Raw genomic sequence first — 21,383 nt, 5'->3', positions numbered from 1 at the left:
ATTCAACAAAAGAAAATAAAATCGGTTAAAACAAATATTGCTAGTTAATAACCCATAAAGAAATGACCATAATCTAAAAATACTAAGTCATGCTAAAATAAGTACGGCTAATAAGTACTGTATTAATTACATGACAAGAAAAAAAAAAAACTTAAGTTATGTATTTTCATTCTCTAAACCAGTTATGCAAAACTAAAGAATATATATCCAACATTATTGTCATTCCTAGAGGTAAATTAAATTTCTTTTGTTAGTATTAGTGTTGAGTTGGTTTTGGTTTGGACTTTTTATGAGTTACTAACATCCATAGGTTATAAAACTTGTTGACATTCAAAATTCTAAGTTCAAGCTTGAATAATATGATAATAGATGAAAAAACCTACGAAAAAATTTAAGAAATATTTATAAATTACATTACAAATAAATATTTTTATGTATAAAATATTTTGAAAATTGAATACATGTAATGTCATGTTGGTTTGGTACGGTTTGACTTTTTTAAAATTAAACCAAACCAAACCAATTATGGCCGAGTTTTTTTTTTTTCAAACCAAGTCAAACCAAATCACTTTAGTGTTTTTTTTTTCTTCCGGTTTGACTCGGTTTATCGGTTTGGTGCGGTTTGTCGGTTCACTTTGTACACCCCTATCACATGACATGCAAGGATTAATTAAGCTAAATATATTATAGTTTATATCAAAGATACTATGTTCAAAAAAGCTAAGATACTAGCATTAACTATTAATTAATTTTCCTGGTCATTCGTAGGATACCTGGGCAAATGAAATGTTTCCACAGCCATTAACAGGGAAATAATTAGCATATCTACAATCAAAGTGATACTGCAATAGCAGATACCAACTCCACTGCCACATGAAAGGGCAGGTAATAATATATTCACGCTCAGTATATGGCTATGGCTTCATTTCCCCACCAGGCCATTTGCTAAAGCAAAGCATGTGTGATCATATTAGCACTTTGAAGAAATTCCAAATATAGAAGACATACTCAAGTAAAATCTGCTTCTTGGAATTATTCCCTTTTGCTTATGTGGTCCTTACGCACTTTGGAGAGGAAAATATTATGGCATTGTTCGGTCAGAAGAAAAGCACTCAGTTATATATGCGGGTGTAGCTAGCTAGGAGCGTAAGGGGTTTATCTAACTCCTATTTGCTGAAAAATTATACTTTATAAGGTTAAAATTATATTTTATGTAAACATAATAAATGTTAAATCCCATTACATTGTGAATTTCCTTGGTGAAATCCACCATCACCTAGCTAGTGCTCATTAACGAATTATCCTAAAAAGTGTTAGACGAAGTGTATAAAGTTGAGAAGATTTATCATTATCAACCCCAAAGTAAGCATTTAAGATACGTCATTTTCGATTATTTTTTAGTTTAGGCGTTAGATCGTGTCCTGATTGTGTCTTCCCCAAATGAAATATACGTACAAGCGTTTCCACCTATTACACTGATCACCCCATTGAGAAATTTCTTGTATGATCTACAAAATATTTATACTTAGCCTGTAGTGCGCACTCACAGTTTAGTTTTTGATATTTTATGGGATAAAGAGGGATTAGGCTCCCCTCCATTATACCTTCCCTCCATATCCTCAAGTGCATAGTTAGATGATTGACACTTGTCTTATTTCTAATTTTAAAGGCTTAGATTGAATTAACTTAACAGCATACATCTTAACTATGGTTAAGAGTTTAATTTGGGAAATCAATCTCCAAGAAAATCTCAACTTCCATAAATTTAGAAACCCATTAATACCAATTATTATCAATAATATCTTTAACACCTAGCTATAAAAGTTATCTTAATAAAATGGACTATGTAACTAAAGAGCAATAACAAAATTATTGCTTTTTAACTATAAAACTGATATTATTCCACATTTGATATTTTTCAACATATCTCTATAATTTTAAATTAAAAAATAGCTAGTTAAGGACCAGTTACTAATTCAAATCCAAATAGAAAACGATTCATAAGAAGTTTAAGATGGGATAAAAATCGACTGCCCCAAAATACGGTGTATGTTTTTTCAAACTTTTTTTATTTTTATGAATGATCGTTATATTCTTGAAAATAAAAAAGGTTGATTAATCAAAAAAGAAAAAGAAAAGAGGATTACGTTGAAATTTTACTTAGTTTCATTTCATTAAAAAAAAAAATCTGAATGTAAAACATATAAAAATGCAAGTGATGACAATAGTAAGAAACGATATTAATGGTTCTCAAATTTATGGGAGTTGAGATTTATCTTACCAATATTAGTGATTATTTTCCTAAAACTTGTCTAATTAACCATAGTTAATAACATTTGTTAGTTAATTCAATCTAAGCCTTTAAAATTAGAAATAAGACAACTGTCAATCATCTAACTATGCACTTGAGGAAATGGAGGGAAGGTGTTTTGGAGGGGAGCCTCATCCTATAAGGAGAACTCCTCTGTACACAGTAGCATAGGGAAATCACATAAAAATTATGTTATTACTCCCTCCATTCCATAATAAGTGGATTTTTAAGCTCATGCACACTCCTTAAGAAATTGCTCATTCCTAAAAAAGTAAGAGTGTTTTTATGACCTTACCCTAATCAAGTTTTATTACTTTCTAGAAACAGAAACGGTAGTTAATGAATCTTGGCTGTTTAAATAAGGGTAATCTTGAAAGAATCTGCCCAAAGTCTTCTTGAAATCCTAAAGCACCACTTACTTTGGAAAAAAATAAAATGCCTAAAACACCACTTATTATGGAATGGAGGGAGTATATAAGATGTTCAATATTATTACTTTGATTTAGCCGTATTTATCTACTCATTAAGAGTTTTATTTTATTTTGATGATTTAAGTTTCATTTTACTTAAATAAATTTGGTAAACTTAATTAAATCTTTCATAATAAGCGTTAAAAATCTATTTAAATAATATTTTATTTTAAAATGAAAATTTACGTGTTTTTTTTTTTTAAAGAAAACTTAATACTCAAAACACCTCTTAGAAATATTGATCAATTGCCCAAACATAGATTGCTAATTTTTCAAAGCATTTTCTGAAAATTCATTTGGACAATACTCTGATTTTGAAAACTTGACCAACATCAATAACCAAGTTTGGGCCCTTATTGGACTATATTTCAGTCTCGATCTTAAAGGGCTTACATTAATCTTGGGCTAAAAATAAATAGAAGCCCAACTACACCGTTAACATTTCATCCTTTTGGGCGGTGATCGGATCTCATATAGTCATATGCCTTGCAATTCTTTCGTAGGTAGTCACACGTCCCTCTTCGGACAGCTATGTTGAGTTGCTCTATGAATGTTTTCTGTAAAGAAATTGGTAACAGCCAGCTTTGTCATATAAGATTGTAAATTGTTTGTGGTGTTTTAACTATCTACGTACAAAACAAGGCACAAATTAATACAATTAAAATTCATCCTGAGAGTATTGTATTTAAATCGTGATGATTTGCCTTGCTGTTAGAGAACGAATATAGCAGAAATTTTGAAGCTGTATATTGTAGATGGGTAAGAAAATTCAAAATTGTCTCTGAACACTGGTAGTTTATCAAATATTATATATAAGAACTTTATATTTTTAGACTTCAATTTGAAATACGTGAACACTTTGAATATGATGCATGCATAGTCATTAACTTTGTTGGTTTCTGTTCTTCTCATTAAAATTAACTGAAGATGAACTCAGTCAGTGGCGGAATTAGTAATTGCATTAAGGAGAATCGAAATATAAAAAAGTAAAGAGAAGCTAAGATCTACATGTACAGTGCAGTTTTTCGATGAAAGGGTGTCAATTGACTCCCCTTGGACAAGAATACTTCCGTTATTGGCTTTAGCCTGAAAGCCCAAAAATTCGCCTTAAATCTCGATTTATTTACGGAGAAAAGTTTAGAATTTGTTACAGATTTCCTTTCTTTTACTCCTCTTTCCACTCTTCCTTTTCGAAAGGAAAGTAGCGTTACAATTAAATAGTTATTGTGTATAGGACATTTTTCTTTCTATATTTCTATTCATGTGATCCATATAATTACTTTATACCACTAGTATTTTTACATATGAAATTTATTTACACTCGATGTTTACGCCAAATTGGTGAATACATGATATATTTCTTCTTCGTAAAAGGCACTTAACTGCAATTAATTAATGTGTATTACTATTTCAATTTTACCATGATAAATTAATATAGTTTCATGTGAATGTTGGTTGTGGTGGGGTAAAGTATTTTCGTATCTTGACTCATCCATTCAGTCAAATAAAATGCATTAGATTAATTTAGGAGAAGCTATTTCTAATATTCCAAGTGTCGTTGAAAAAGTCTCTGATAAAGTAGAATATTCCTAATAAATGTCAAATGGATCATTCTATGCGTATTTTACCTAAACAAGGCATTAACAAGTTGAATATGTAAAAGTCGTGCCCAAAATTTGGTAACGTGAGAAGGCAAGTTTTCTAATCAAACTCACAACTTCATTCATCATACGTTAAAAAGTACACATGACAGTTATTCCAGTTAGCAACAACTTTTTTGCAAACTTGCTACTTTCGTCTTTCTCTCTTCAAAGAAACGCAAGTCTTTCGCATATCAAAACTAACCTAAGAAAAAAAACTAAGCCCTAAATTTGCTCATTTTGTTGTGTAATACGCAGAGCTTGCTTGCAAATTTTTGTTGCTTCCACATTATACTAAGGAAGCCCTAATCTAATCTGTCCTGAGGTATTTTCAATAGCTCTGTTTTGTTTCCTTCATATTTTCTTATTTGTTTTGTGTTCAAGCAAAAACAAAGCCAAGATTTTTTGGCAATTCAAGTTTTACTATATGGTGGAAGAAGGTAATTTGGTGCAACAAGAGATGGAAAGTAAGAAAAAAAAAATTGAAGTTAAGGGAAAGATGGAGCTAAAGAGTACTGTAAATGAATTTGGAGATGGGGTTTCATGGTACAGAGGAGCAATGCTAGGGAAAGGAAGTTTTGGGTATGTTTATTTGACAAATTTGAAGAACCCCAAGTCGAAAAATCGATACTTGCCATCAGTTATGGCTGTGAAATCTGCTGAAGTTTCAGTTTCAGGTTCAATTCAGAAGGAAAGGGAAGTTCTCAACAACATCAAGGGTTGTCCTTATATAATTCGCTGTTTTGGTGATGAAACTACAACTGGTAAGAATGGTATGATGACTTATAACTTATTGCTCGAGTATGGTTCTGGTGGAAACCTAGCTGATAGGATCAAGAATTTAGGGAACAAAGGGTTGCCTGAATTTGAGGTAAGGTCTTATACTAGGTCTATGCTTAGAGGGTTGCATCATATTCACGCGATTGGTTATGTTCATTGTGATATGAAACCTGAAAATATCCTGCTTGTGTCGAATTCTAGCAAGGGAAGTAGTACTGAATTTAGGGCGAAAATTGGTGATTTGGGATTGGCTAAGAGAGAAAATCAAAGTAAAAAGAGGAGATTGGAGCCTTATTGGAGAGGTACTCCGATGTACTTGTCACCCGAAGCTGTAACTGATAATGTACAAGAGTCTCCTGCTGATATATGGGCTTTAGGGTATATTGTGCTTGAGATGTTAACTGGAAAACCTCCGTGGGATCGGAAGGAAGATATGGTTGCCGAGGATGTACTAAGAAATATTGGGGAAGGGCATGAATTGCCTGAAATTCCTGGGGATTTGTCTAAGGAAGCGAAAAATTTCCTGAAGGGTTGTTTCGTGAGGAACCCGAGGTATAGATTGACAGCTGAAATGCTGTTAATACATCCATTTGTTGAGGGTTTAAATGATGATGATGGAGTTGAAGAACTAGAGGAGGTTGAAGATATAAACGAAGTTGATTCTATGCAATTGGTTACTGACACTGACGATGAATTTTGCTATTCTCAAGAAGATTGGAGCTGCATATCTGAAGAGGATGACTCCCTTGGTTACTGGTCGGAAGATGACACAGAGATTCCGGAGGATGAAATGACCTCTTCTATTTCTGAAGAAGAGATATTAAAAGTAGAAGAAAGGATGAGCATTAGAAGCTCTAGCATTGATAGTGGTTTTAATAGTATGATTGATACATCAATGTGGGTATCTTCACGGAATCTATCAACAAATTCGTCGAAATGTCCATTAAAATTTACAATTCCTGCAGGTGTCTAGCATTAGGTGGTAGGGTGGAAATGTGATTCATTTATTCCTTATTTGTCTACACTCTCTGTAGATCCTATGCAAGTCAAATTGACTGAAGTTTAGTAATATGTTATTATTCTTATACTTATGGCTTCCAGCTCTACCTTTTAATCTTTCTATTTCTACCTCCTAAAATTTTTTGTTTGTTCCTCCATGTTTCTTTCAAGACTTACTGCTCTTTCATTTCTAGATTTCATATGCATAAAGCATAAATATATATTAGCGCAGCTTCATTCTAGTAGAATTATATTGTTCGGGAAAATAAGCTCTTTGTGTTGTCTGGAAATCTAAACATGGATTACTTTCTGGAATCAGTTATTTCTCTTTGTTATTGGAACGCTTAATTCTCATGGTTATTGTAGGAAGCTGACCAGATCATCAGAATTTTTTCTCCATTGTCTCAAGGCACTGTGTTTCTAGTAGCAAATCTTGATAAATCTTGTGTTTTCATCATTGTCTGCTTATCTTAAAATTTATGATAGTGGTTTTAATAGTATGATTGATCCATCAATGCAAATGCTTTCACGGGGTCCATCATTTAAATCGCCTAAAAGTCCATTAAAATTTACATCCAGAGTGTCTAGCATTAGGTGGTAGGATGGAGATAGGATTCATTTATTCCTTTATTCTCTACAATCTCTGCAGATCTTATGCATCTCAAATTGACTGAAATTTAATGATAAGTTTTTAATTCTTTTATACTTATGGCTGCCATTTTCTCAACCTTTTAATTATTCTGTTTCCAAGTCCTAAACACACTGATTTCATGTTTGTTCCTCCATGTTTCTTTCTAGACTTATTACCCTTTCATTTCTGGAATTCATATACATAAAGAATGTGTAAGTTAGCTCAGATTCATTCTATCAGCCAATTGTTGTTCGGCAAACTAAGCTATTTTTACATTGTCTGTACTATGCACTTAGATCTAAACATGGATGACTAGGCGGAAGCAGTTGTTTCTTTTTGTTATTGGAACTGTTTGTAACAGCCCAGGCCACCGCTTGTAGAAATTGTTCGCTTTGGAGCCTTTGCCCCTCACGGTTTTAAAACACGTCTACAAGGGAGAGGTATCCAAGCACTTATAAAGCACTCTTCGTTCTCCTCCCCAACCGATGTGGGATTCGCCTAAACCGATGTGGGATTTGCCTAAGGCAAGCTTTTTTTACACTCACCCCCCCCGCTGGGACTCGGTGTGTCTCGGCGAGGTTTGCCCCACCACCGGTTTGCCCCACCACCGGCCGGCTCGGCTGATACTATTCAACAGGCCAGCCACCGACATGCCGAAATTGTTCGCTTTGGAGCCTTTGCCCCTCACGATTTTTAGGGGAACACGTCTCACAAAGAGAAGTATTCAAGCACTTATAAAGCACTCTTCGTTCTCTCCCAACCGATGTGGGATTCGCAAACCGACGTGGGATTCGCCTAAGGCAAGCCTTAAGACACGTTTTAAAACCGTGAGGGGCAAAGGCTCCAAAGCGGACAATTTCTACAAACGGTGGCCTGGGCTGTTACAGTTGTGTAAGGTTTGCCTTAGGCGAATCCCACATCGGTTTAGGCGAATCCCACATCGGTTGGGGAGGAGAACGAAGAGTGCTTTATAAGTGCTTGGATACCTCTCCCTTGTAGACGCGTTTTAAAACCGTGAGGGGCAAAGGCTCCAAAGCGGACAATTTCTACAAGCGGTGGCCTGGGCAAGATAATCAGGATATTTTATCACCCTTTTCTCAATGCACTGTCTTTCTAGTAGCAAATCTTGATAAATCTAGTGTTTTCCTCACTGTCTGCTTATACTAAAATTTTTGAACCAGCTATCCAATTGATGAAGATTTCTGTAACCAGCTTTTGCTCAACAATTTTCTGACTGGAAGCCAACGGTTAGTTTTCCTAATGCTCACTGCAGTGTGCTTATCCAAAATTTCATGAATACGATCCCGATTGTATATGTGCACCATGAAGGTTCTTTTACTAGCCATTTTTTCCAAGGACTGAAGACACTTATCCCTTCACTTTATTATCACCGCTTTCTGCATTTCCTATCTATTAAAGGTCAGTAATCAAATTCTGTTTGATGCTCAGATTCACTATTAGGGAAGGAAGAAACAATAGGTACAATAAAGTAGGAAATCTTCAGTAGTCATCTGTGAGCTATGATTAAGCAACCTGAGAAGAAGTTATTTTAGATTAACTTGAGATAGTATGACAATTTTTCAAGTTTTCTTCATTTGCATCACGTCAGCTTCGAACATGTCGCAATAACAGTGTATCTTGTCATCATTGCTATTGATAATATTCTATATAGCATAAGTATACTGTTCTCTAGATAACATTCACATGTCATGCTCATGATCTATCGTATTAGTTTTATCTGTTCAAAGTGCAGAAGAAATTCTGGAAGTTAACCGTGAAAAAGTCTGTTAGAATCAGAGAAAATCAAATGAAGTGAGTGTGAGCAGGAAAACTATTTAAACATTATGCTCCTTTCGGTTGTGTAGAACTAAAAGATCTTCCTGTGACCCCTGATATCTTCTGGTGAACTCACTTATCCTCATTTCAAGCCTCTATATTTGCATTTCAGTTAGTTTTCTGTCTTCGTAAGACAATGTTACTTGTGCAACCCCTAATGAAGTAGTTATCTTTAAATTGCAATTCTAATTTTCTTACTTAGATAATGCTCATCTGAAAGTTGAAAAACAACAGGAATTGTCCGTCCTATTCTTCTTTAGGAAGGGGTGATAGTCTCCATATTGTTGGTACTAGAATTCGACTAATGTTTGATCCAAATTCTTTATAACCCATTTTGCAGAAACTTAAATGATAAAAAGATGAGGGATAATTGAGAAAAAAAAAAAACAGCTGAATCAAAATTGCCGCTGAGACAGAAGTGAATTGCTAGCCTGATGAATGGCTTCTGAATCCAATGCCGATGGTACTGATGATGATGAGGCATGTAACTTGAAGGTATTATCTGTTCCGGAAAAGGGCCAAATATACCCCTGTACTATCAGAAAAGGGTTAAATATACCCCTCGTTATACTTTAGGTTCAAATATACCCCTGCCGTTATGCTTTGGGCAAAATATACCTCCGTTAACTTTGCCCAATTTGGACATTCAATCCTATGTGACAATGGCATTTGATGAAGTAGATGCCACGTGGCATGTCATCTCAGTGCCCCTAACCCATTTTGCCGCTCCCCTCTATTTGTTCTTCCATCACTAATATTTCTTTCCGCTCCACCACCATTATGGCCATATAATTAGAGCTCTGGAAAAATGTTCTTCTGGTGGACTGTTCGAAGCAAAAAGTAGGGCATTTTAATTAAGGAAAAAGGGTCAAATATACTCCTCTACTTTAGTTTATTAGTCAACTTTACCTCCATAAGAAGGAAAGTAGTCAACATATCCCCTCCGTTAGCCAAAGCATATAAACACTTATGAATGAAAATCCCCAATTCAACCAAAATTAACCATTTAACTAAAAATACCCATGCCCCAGCGGTTGACCCGCCCCGACCCATCACCAAATAAATTCACCCCACCCAAATATACTCCTCTACGCGTAGACTTACTTGGGGACTTATAATTTTGGATTGGGAGAGCACAGAGAAATACAAACATCAAGGGCAACATCATACTTGTCCACAAACTTACTGGTTTCTCTACTAACTAGGCTCATTAACTCTGGAACAAATTGGCGATACAGAGTCCCTGTAGTACTCGCTAACATATCAGGAATAATTACAGCCAGAACTAAACATTATGTATGTAGGATCTGATATTAGACCATGAGACCAGAAGTATTCTGCCCTCGAATTAAAGTCAGTAGCGAATTCGAGAACTGGATTTCCTAGCTACAACAAAACGGAAAAAGAAAACAACAAATGGGATTAAACAATATTTTTCTTTTTAAATTCCTTGATGACATGTAATTTCAAACACAATGCATATAAGCAATAAAGAAATGCTTATGATCTGCAGCTTATTTTTTAAACTATAGAACGCCTAGAGGGGTATATTAAGGTGGGGTGAATTTATTTGGTGATGGGTCTGGGCGGGTCAACCGTTGGGGCATGAGTATTTTTAGTTAAATGGTTAATTTTGGTTGAATTGGGGATTTTCATCCACTTAAGGGTACATGTGTACACTTTGGCTAATGGAGGGATATATTTGACTACTTTCGCTAACGGAGGGCAAAGTTGACTAATAAACTAAAGTAGAGGGGGTATATTTGACCCTTTTCCCTTTAACTAATCATCTTCAAATACAACTACAACAGTTACATTCGCTGTCACATTCTAGTTCAATTCATCACATTTAGTACATCTTCTCTTCCACTGGGACATTAAGCAAAACAAACTAGAAGCTGAGAGAAATATATAGGGAGATTTTTTAAACAAAATGCAGGTCAGTTCTCCATTTTCATGGCGGGATTTTGAATTTTCTTCTTCTTTTTCTCACAGTACGAGTAATAACAATCCACTGGAAGAGTATTTTTCCAGAGCTCCAATTATATGGCCGTAATGGTGGCAATGGTGGTGGAGGGGAAGAAAATTTTAGTAGTGGAAGAACAAATAGAGGGAAGGGATAAAATGGGTTAGGGGCACTGAGGTGGCATGCCACGCGGCATCTACCTCATAAAATGTCATTGCCACATAGGATTGGGTGTCCAACTTGGACAAAGTTAACGGAGGAAGGGTATATTTGTGCCCAAAGTATAACGGCAGGGGTATATTTGGATCTAAAGTATAATGAGGGGTATATTTAACCTTTTCTGATAGTACAGGGGTATATTTGGCTCTTTTCCGTATCTGTTCACAGTGAGAAGAAACTGCAGGTATTGCATCGATCTACTTACTATTCCGAAGTGTAGCTACTCCTCTATTTTCCTTTCCTTTTATGCTTCTTAGACAGGACTTTCCAAGTCTCACAAAGTACTTACCATCTGTTTTTTATGCTCTTTAATACTTCATGCCAGCTTGTATCTTGTTACTTTATGTACTTGGCCTCAGCCCTCAAGTATATTAATCACGTGGAAGTTTTACCCTCATAATGCACTAACATGATTGAATGTTTTGGTTTTTCAGGTTAAACAGAGTTGGCATGATCAGTCAATCCATAGCATGCGTTGATAATATTGAATCGATCAGTCAGTGGATATGAGCCCTCAAATTCGCCAAGGTATTAAAAGAATCTAAGTGATGTAGGCCATGAAATATTTTCAGGAAAACTTCGTTGCTAGTTTCAATTTCTTTTGGCATAAGCATATATACAAATAAACTGACGCAGAGGATTCGTATATAACCTCTTACTTTATGACAAAAGAACAAAAAGTTTGAAATTTTATTTCCAGGTCTCCTAAGTCTGTCCAAATTTAGGAAGGATATAGAGAGAATTGTCCAAGCTATCCTTAAAAAACAGGTCCTGTTTTTTCTTCAAAGCAGACTTTATCGTACCACCCATTTGTTCTGGATGTATAACATAAGAGTTCAACTTTTATCCGGAAACAACCTCTACCTCCCAAGGTAGGAGTAAGTTTTGCGGACACTCTATCCTTCCTAGACCCCACTTATGGGATTTCACTGGGTTTTGTTTAAAATATGTTTACACAATCAGATCACTTAAAAGGTAATTGCCAATCATTTTATTTAATTGCATTGATTGATAACCTAGAATAAAAACTAAGCAACATATGTAGTTTAATTACACTGATGGTGTAAAAAATCATTATGTTGTCAATGTATATAATTAAAGTCATAGCATAATTGCCGAAGGAAATAAGGTTATATGGATTTAGATCTTTGTCAATGCCAATTCAAAGGGCTAATTACATGGATGGTCAACTTTCATTTTATTACATTTAAATCGCTAATCTGTTACTTTGTAATGAAAGTCACTCAACTTTACTTAAGCATCACATAAAGTTACTAATTATTTTTTATAACAAAAAAGTAACTCGGTTTTACCTAAGCACCACAGAAAGTCACTATGAAGGGTTAAAACAATCGTTTAGTGACGTTCTATGATATACTTAGGCAAAGTTGAGCGTAAACATAATTTACTAATTCTAATTAACCCTAGTTCAAATTAGAAAGTGAACAAGTAACCGTAAAAGTCATGATTTCCCCTTTACTCTAAGTAAGAATTTTCCAAAGTTGCATTGGCTAAAAAGTAATAAAAGGAAGGAATCGTATTCGCTTGAATTGTGTTCACAATACAATTAAAGAATTAGGTTCCATTAAAATATGGAATTTACCATTTTAAGTCTCATCCGAGGCCAAAGTATCTGTGATTCTAAGGTTTGTGAAGCAGCAACGTAGAAAATATTCCTTCATTATCCCCAAAAACAAGTCAAATTAAGCACCAACAGGGCCTTATCTTAGATGTAAGTATGTGTTTATTCCTTTCTAAGGAGCCATTTGGACATGGTTTGAAATCATGGTTTGAAATTATGTTTGAACATGCAATTTTGATATCTTAAGTTGTATTTTCTGTTATAGATATAAAAACCCCACAAGTTGTGAAAACTATCAAAACATTCTGAATTCTTATACAATCTTACCAAATGAGAAAGGCATAGTTCATAACAAAATTAATACGCTACTAGAAGGCCTTTTTAAAAAATACAACATCAATTGATCAAACTTTAGTTCAATAAAAATGAAAATTTAACATGAATAGTATATGAGGTTGGTAGACATAAATAAAGGTTGGTGGAAGTTAATGAAGTTGGTAAATGGTTGGTGGGAGTAATTGTTAAAGATATCTACCAACTTATGGGTCATTTTTTACAAAATATAAATTTATGGGTCAAATTTTTGAAACCATGGTGTGAAACTCTAAATCACGCTTAACTGGATATTTGGGATTTAAACCATTATTAAACATGAAAATGAAATGATGTCCAAATGTTATGTTTAATCTTATGATTTAAAACAGATGTCTCCGTAAAACACATGATAAAAAAGAATCAAAATGTTTTATACTTCGAAGTAACAAGTTGTAATAACTACTAAGTCGGTCTCTGTTACTTACGAAAATCGCTTAGTTTCACATTTCACGCAAATATTTGGAACGTTAAAGCACTCAAAATTGCCTAAGCATGAAACTCCCCATTAAACACATTGCGGGTACGTCCTTAATTAATTCTTACAAGCTAAAACGGGAAAAACTTTAGGCAATGCTGCCGATATTGAGTTTATGTAATTTACAGGCTAATTAAAAAGTAAAATACAAGTAATTGTCTATATTATGAGAGAATTGTGATAAATAACATGTTATAAAAAGAATACTCCATTAGTAAGTTATATCGATAGTACAACAAAATTATACTTCCTTCGTTTCGATTTTTATTGCCTTTTTTGAAAGACGAAGAAAGTTTTGATTTTTCATGCTGCCTTAAACTAAATATATACGTATAAAGTATCGAGATGTCCTTTGATTCTTGAGGAGTAATATCAGTCTATATAAGTTAACTCATGATATTTTGAGCTCAAGAATATTGAAATTTAAGCTTTTGAGACAAGGAAATATTTTGGGTCCATTTATGGGGTTGGGCGTATGTGCCCTTATGAAAAGTGAAAGGAGAGTAAGAAAGAAGGAAATAAAACATGCAAATCACATGTACACACCTCCAAGAAGATCTCTACATGACACCCTTTTATACTCATCACGACTAGTCACATCTTTACACACTCAGACATCCCCAGACATCTTTAATTCTCTCTCCTTTTCCAACAAAGAAGAGACCATCAAAATTATTTATCTCTAAGTAAGTAATTAAGAAATATGAAGAAGTTTGGTTTTGGTCCTTGCTTTATGATCATTTTGTTATGCGCCATAGCCTTAACAAGTGCAGCTGCTTCTGAAATTCCTCATGATGCACCAACAAACAAAAGCAGAGCTGTCCAAAAACATGTCTCTAGCGTACAAGAAAAAAACATGAGCCAAAATGATGGAAATAAGTTTGAGTCTTCAGAAAAGAAGCATAATCTGATAGTGGATGTTAAGAAGGCGCAGGAAGGAGCAGTAATTCATCGTCGAGCTGCTCGTCCTCGTACTAAAAAAAATTCAGCCCAATTCCTGAAGAAACAGCCTTTCATCTTCGGCTTGTCTCTTCTCCTGGTTTTGCCTCTTTTCGCCATTCAATATTAATCCACCTTCTATATATGTCAAATGTATCTTCACTGCACTTGTGATCATGTCGTGACTTATGATATGTAGCAGCTTGTTTTATTTGATAGTGAGCTTCTATATGTATGTGAGTGAAATGATGTCGTTATATAACATGTAAATTCTATGATTGCGTGACTAATATAGTTGTTTCAATTTATCCTTTTTTCTGAATTTCTTTATTTCATGAGTGGTTTATATTTTATCTCTTGCTTAAACAATGTGCTCATACGAACAATACTGCGCCACATGTTGATTAGTAGTCCTAAATAAATGGAAGAAGAAACAACAAAAGAAAATCTTCGAGGAAAATGTGTAAGCCCAATTCCCTGACCATCATAGACTTCTAAAAAAAATTCGTTTTTGCATGTTTAAAATTTCGTATATGCACATATATTTGTCATACATTAAAATTAATTTATACATTATTTAAAAATTATTTAATAGTTAATAATGATTTTTATTTAAAATAAAAGAATGAAAATATTAATTTCTTGTTTAAAATAAAAGATTATCAAATATAACTATATTTATCCAATCAAACATGAGAATAGGGATTACACTATAATGGTATAAACAAGATTGTAATTACTATATTATGTAATTCCTTGATCGTCAATCTAGTAATTATATGGTGGTTTCCAAATAATTTCTTTAACAGTACTGAAATTTTTTATCAGGAAGGATGAGCTATAGTATGTTAGCAAAATACAAGAAGGAGACAAATTAGTTGCATGCAGTTAGTCGAGGCTGCTAATTTAAACTATTTAATCCTATATAAGGCTACTTATGTCTTATTTGGATAATTGTTACAAATAATGTAGTAATGTATAGCTACTTTAAACATAATGTTTGTTTTGATTGTTATTTACTTTTTATTATATATCGTATTGTCATATTTATCATGTAAATGATGACCAGTGTTATTTTATGTAATGAGTCATTTGATGTGATCGCATCTTTATCTTATTTTTCTCTCGTCTTTATCGTATACCTATTTTATAAAACTCTAATTACGCATACCTTACTTTTTCATCCATATGGGGTACTGCTAGTTAGCCATCCACAAAGGGTATTAGTTAACCAATTAGCCCATTAATTAACGTTCTACTTGCACCTTAATCGTCCGCTTGTCACTACACCATTATGGGTGTAGAAAAATAGATATTTCCCTAATGTTTCTGGTGGGAAACAATCGACTAGAGTTAGCTATACAAAAATATACCTTGCATCTTCCAGAGGATATCAAAAGGTGGAAACTAAGGAATATATCAAAAGGTGGAAACTAAGGAATATATCAAAAGGTGGAAACTAAGGAATTTATCCGTTTTGTGACAATTCTTCCTATTAATAATTCAAGCTGTGATTGCAAAGGATCCAGTCTCCACAAGCTTAAAAAAACTAGTACATGCATTGGGTCAAGCCCCGGTTAAAGTTTCAGAAATATAATGTTAAATCCCATTACATTGTGAATGTCCATAGTGAAATCCACCATCACCTAGCTAGTGCTCATTAACGAATTATCCTAAAAGGTTTTAGAGGAAGTGTAGTTTGAGAGGATTTATCATTATCAACCCCTAGTTAAGCATTTAATATTCTTCATTTTCGATTCTTTTTTAGTTTAGGTGTTAGATTGTGTCCTGATTGTGTCTTCCCCAAATGAAATATACGCACTCCAAGAAAGTATAGAAATCGCAACAAATTTTTTATATTTGGCAACAACTTAGTTTTCTTGTTGGCAAATGATTTTTTTGTTGCCAAAGAATTTAATTTTGTTGTCATAGTATTGATTATTGTTGAAAAAGATTTTGACAACAAAAAAAAAAAAGTTGTTGCACGTTGTTGCAATAATGGCCTGCTTGGGAAAGGTTCATGCAACAAAATATTTTTTTTTCGTCAACAAAAGTACTTTTGCGATAATATCAATCTATTTCGCAACAAAAATTTTTTTGTTACCAAATATAGTTTTTTCTTGTAGTGACGTACAAGTGTTTCCACCTATTACACTGATCACCCTATGGAGAAATTGTATGATCTGCAGAATATCTATATAGCTTGAGTGCGTACTCTCAGTGTAGTTAGTTTTTGATATTTTTGGGGATAAAGGGAACTCTTTTATACACAGTTGCCTGGGGAAATATAAACATGGGTTGTGGCGGATAGTAGGGGTCCCTCTACTCTTAATCAGAGGTCTCGAGTTCGAGCCCGAGAATGGAAAAAATCATGTTGAAAGCGCTGCCCCAAAAATGGGCCCTACAACATGGAACCCGGATTTAATCGGGCTCCAATATGGGTACCGGACATCGGGAGGAAAGCAAAAAAAAAAAAAAAAAAGTTAGCACAGGGAAATCATATAAAAATTAAGTAACTATATAAGATGTTCAATATTATTACTTTGATTTAGCCGTATCTATATACTCATTAAGACTTTTAATTTATTTGATGATTTTAAATTTCAATTTACTAAAATGAATTCGATAAACTTAATTAAAGCTTTCATAATAAATGATAAGACCCAGTTATCTATTTAAGTAATATTTTATTTTAAAACGAATATTTTATATGTTCTTTTTCTTTTCGAAATTTAATACTCAAACACCTTTCAGATATATTGACCAATTGCAAACTATTTCTCTAGTGCTTGAAAAAAAAAATTAAATGAATTCCCCAAACATAAATTGCTGATTTTCAAAGCACTTTTCTGAAAATTCATTTCGACAATACTCTGCTGATTTTGAAAATCTTGACCAACATCTCCTAAATTTGATAGGGCAATTCGCAGGAATGCCCCTTATTCGGGTTGGTCTTTAATTTTTGTCCCTCAAATTGTTAGTCTTTAATTTTTGCCTTTTGCCTAAAATATCTTGAGGTTCTGAGTTCGAACCCTGGCTTAGGCATAAAAATTAAAAAAAAAATCGCAAGGCAAGACTTTTGGAAAAGTCTGTCGTATGCGGCATAGGTTGTCTTAAGGCATAACTAAAGTTCTGTCGGATCCGGCAGAGGTTGCCTTATAAGGCAGACTTTTAGTTATGCCAAGGGAACCTCTCCCGAAGACGGCATAGGTTGACTTATGGCATAACTAAAGTTATGCCGGATCCGGCATAGGTTGCCTTATAAGGTAAACTTTTAGTTACGGCTTAAGGCAACCTATGCTGCATCCGGCATAACTTTAAATATACCTTAAAGCAACCTATGCCGCATAAGATAGACTTTTCCCAAAGACTTGACTTGCGAATTTTATTTTATTTTTGACTGAGGGGGGTTCGAACATAGAACCTGGGGATATTTTCGGCCACTTTTTTAAGCGAAGGCTAAAAATTAAAGACCACCAATTTGAGGGACAAAAATTAAAGACCACCCCAAAGAGGGAGTCCGCGCAAAAAAAATGAATCTGATAAACAAAGAAGAACCAAGTTTGGGCCCTTATTGGACTATATTTCAGTCTCTATCTTAAAGGGCTTACATTTATCTTGGGCTAGAAATAAACAAAAGCCCAACCACACCGTTAACATTTCATCCTTTTTGGTCGGTGATCGGATCTCATATGACTGGTCATATGCCTTGCAGTTTTTTTGCTTAGGTAGTCACATGCGTTGGATTTTCCCTCTTCGGACAGCTATGTTGCGTTGCTCTATCAATATTTTCTGTAAATAAATTGATAACAACCAGCTTTGCCATATAATAGTATAAGATTGTTATTGTGGTGTTTTAACTATCTTCGAAAAAACAAGGCACGGATTAGTACAATTGAAATTTATCATGACAGTACGTATTATTTAAAGGAGAATCAAGTCGTGATGATTTGTCTTGCTGTTAGAGAGAACGAATATAGCAGAAACTTTTAAACTGTATCTAGTAGAAGGGTAAAATATTCAGAATTGTCTCTTATCTCTGCCTCTCTGGTAGTTTATCAAATATTATATGTAAGGACTTTGAGTTTTTGGACATAAGTATGAAACAAGGAATGTTGGTGAAGAAATTACTAATGAGGTGAACATAATGAATATAACGCTTGCATTGTCATGAACTTTTTTGGTTTTTGCCCCTCTTATTAAATTTAACTGAAATAAGCTCAGTCAGTTGCAGAATTAGTAATTTCATTAAGGAGAATCGAAATATGAAGAAGTAAATACAAGTGGAAGCTAAGATTTACGCAGTACAATTCTCCAACTAAAGAATGTCAATTGACTCCCTTTGAAGAAGAATACTCCGTCCTTGGGTTTAGCCTTGAAAGCCCAAAAATTAGTCTTTACGGAGTAAAGTTTGACATTTGTTACATGGTTCCTTTCTTTTCCTCCTCTTTCTGCTCTTCCTTTTCGGAAAGAAAGTAGTGTTACAAGACATTGTTCTTTCTCTATTTCTAATCATGTGACATACATTATTTTATACTAGTAGCATATACACATAAAAAATATTTACACTTGATGTAACACCAATCTAATTAATACATGATATGTTTCTTTTGTAATCACTTTATGTAAATATTGGAGGTGACCGAGTAAAGCATTTTAGTATTTTGACTCTTCCATTCGGTCAAAATAAAATGCATTTGATCAATTTAGAAGAAAGTATTTGTAACATTTCAAGTGTTGTTAAATAACTCTCTAATAAATATCTTCCATATATACTAAGTAGAATATTCTTATGAAATGTCAAATGGGATCATTCTATGCGTATTTTACCTAAAGAAGCATTAACAAGTTGAATTTGTAAATGTCGTGCCCAAATTTGGTAACATGAGAAGGCAAGTTTTCTAACCAAACTCACAACTTCATTCATCATACGTTAAAAAGTACGCATGACAGTTATTCCAGTTAGCAACAACTTTTTTTGCCAACTTGCTACTTTCGTCTTTCTCTCTTCAAAGAAACGCAAGTCTTTCACATATAAAAACTATAACCTAAAAAAAAAAAAAAAAAAAAAAAAAACTAAGCCCTAAATTTGCTCATTTTGTTGTGTAATACGCACAGCTTGGTTGCAAATTTTTGTTGCTTCCACATTATACTAAGAAAGCCCTAATTTAATCTCTCCTGAGGAGTTTCATCAATATCTTAGCTTTGTTTCCTTCATATTTTCTTGTTTGTTCAAAAAAAAAAAAAAAAAAAAAAAAAAAACCAAGATTTTTTGGCAATTCAAGTTTTATTATATGGTGGAAGAAGGTAATTTGGTGCAACAAGAGATGGAAAGTAAGAAAAAAATTGAAGTTAAGGAAAAGATGGAGCTAAAGAGTACTGTAAACGAATATGGAGATGGGGCTTCATGGTATAGAGGAACAATGTTGGGTAAAGGAAGTTTTGGTTATGTCTATGTGGCCACTTTGAAGAACCCCAAGTCGAAAAATCGATACTTTCCATCAGTTATGGCTGTAAAATCAGCTGAAGTTTCAGTTTCAGGTACAATTCAGAAGGAAAAGGAAGTTCTCAACAACATCAAAGGTTGTCCTTATATAATTCGATGCTTTGGAGATGAAACTACGACTGGTAAGAATAGTATAATGGTGTATAACTTATTGCTCGAGTATGGCTCAGGTGGAACCCTAGCTGATAGGATCAAGAATTTAGGGAACAGAGGGTTGCCTGAATTTGAGGTAAGGTGTTATACTAGGTCTATGCTTAGGGGGTTGAATCATATTCACGCGATTGGTTATGTTCATTGCGATATGAAGCCTGAAAATATCCTGCTTGTACCGAATTCTAGCAAGGGGAGTACTGAATTTAGGGCTAAGATTGGTGATTTAGGATTGGCTAAGAGAGAAAATCAGAGCAAAAAGAGGAGATTGGAGCCTTATTGGAGGGGTACTCCGATGTACTTGTCCCCCGAAGCTGTAGCTGATAATGTACAAGAGTTCCCGGCTGATATATGGGCTCTTGGATGTATTGTGCTTGAGATGCTAACTGGAAAACCTCCATGGGACCGGAAAGAAGATATGGATGCGGAGGATGTACTCAGAAATATTGGGGAAGGACACGAATTGCCTAAAATTCCAGGGGATTTGTGTAAGGAAGCAAAAGATTTCCTGAAAGGCTGTTTTGTGAGGACCCCTAGGTATAGATTGACTGCTGAAATGTTGTTAATTCATCCATTTGTAGAGGGTTTAAGTGATAATGATGGAGTGGAAGAAGAACTAGAGGAGGTTGAAGATATAAATGAAGCTGATTCTATGCAATTGGTTGCTGAGACTGATGATGAATTTTCCTATTCTCAAGAAGATTGGAGCTGCATATCTGAAGATGACGACTCCCTTGGTTACTGGTCGGAAGATGATACAGAAATTACGGAGGATGAAATGACCTCTTATATTTCTGAAGAAGAGATATTAAAAGCAGAAGAAAGGATGAGCATTAGAAGCTCTAGCACTGATAGTGGTTTTAATAGTATGATTGATACATCAATGCAAGTACCTTCACAGGGTCCATCAAATAATTCGTCGAAATGTCCATTAAAATTTACAATTCCTGTTGTGGTCTAGCAGTAGGTGGTAGGATGGAAATATGATTCATTTATTCCTTTATTGTCTACACTCACCGTAGATTCTATGCAACTCAAATTGACTGAAATTTAATTATAAGTTTTAAATTCTTTTATCTTTATGGCTGCCATTTGCTCAACCTTTTAGTTTTTCTGTTTCCCAGTACTAAACACTATGAATTTTTGTTTGTTCCTCCGTGTTTCTTTCTAGGTAGGCTTTACCCTTTCATTTCTGGATTTCATATACATAAAGAATATGTGTAAGTTAGCTCAGCTTCATTCTATGAGAATTATTGTTTGCACTTAGATCTAAACATTAGATTACTAGTTAGAAGACCACTTAATTGCCATGGTTATTGTAGGAAGCTGGCCAGATAATCAGGATTTTGATCACCATTGTCCCAAGGCACTGTGTTTCTAATAGCAAATCTTGATTAAGCTAGTGTTTTCATCGCTATTTGCTTATCTTGAAATTCATGAACCGCCTAATGAATTGATGAAGGCTTTTCTAACCAGCTTTTGATCGACATTTTTCTGATTGGAA

At 34.2% G+C, this 21,383-nt stretch overlaps 2 protein-coding genes across 2 annotated transcripts; both read left to right on the top strand.

Moving 5' to 3' along the window:
• The first annotated feature begins 3,896 nt into the window (after nucleotides 1-3,896).
• Nucleotides 3,897-6,290, top strand: LOC132054586 (mitogen-activated protein kinase kinase kinase 20-like). Its single transcript, XM_059446565.1, has one exon. It carries the CDS (start codon nucleotides 4,849-4,851, stop codon nucleotides 6,172-6,174), a length of 1,326 nt encoding a protein of 441 aa, XP_059302548.1. The 5' UTR covers nucleotides 3,897-4,848; the 3' UTR covers nucleotides 6,175-6,290.
• A 12,851-nt stretch (nucleotides 6,291-19,141) lies between these two features.
• On the top strand, nucleotides 19,142-20,961 carry LOC132054585 (mitogen-activated protein kinase kinase kinase 20-like). Its single transcript, XM_059446564.1, has one exon. The coding sequence runs from the start codon at nucleotides 19,518-19,520 to the stop codon at nucleotides 20,838-20,840; it is 1,323 nt and encodes a 440-aa protein (XP_059302547.1). The 5' UTR covers nucleotides 19,142-19,517; the 3' UTR covers nucleotides 20,841-20,961.
• The last annotated feature ends 422 nt before the right edge of the window (nucleotides 20,962-21,383 follow it).

The sequence above is a fragment of the Lycium ferocissimum genome, chromosome 4, assembly GCF_029784015.1.
Source record: "Lycium ferocissimum isolate CSIRO_LF1 chromosome 4, AGI_CSIRO_Lferr_CH_V1, whole genome shotgun sequence".
Classification (NCBI taxonomy): domain Eukaryota; kingdom Viridiplantae; phylum Streptophyta; class Magnoliopsida; order Solanales; family Solanaceae; genus Lycium; species Lycium ferocissimum.
The sequence above is the reverse complement of the archived record's forward strand: the minus strand, read 5'-3'. Positions and strand labels throughout refer to the sequence as shown.

Coding starts and splice junctions, on each gene's coding strand:
- LOC132054585 (XM_059446564.1), top strand. CDS start 19,518: ATGGTGGAAGAAGGTAATTTGGTGCAACAAGAGATGGAAAGTAAGAAA.
- LOC132054586 (XM_059446565.1), top strand. CDS start 4,849: ATGGTGGAAGAAGGTAATTTGGTGCAACAAGAGATGGAAAGTAAGAAA.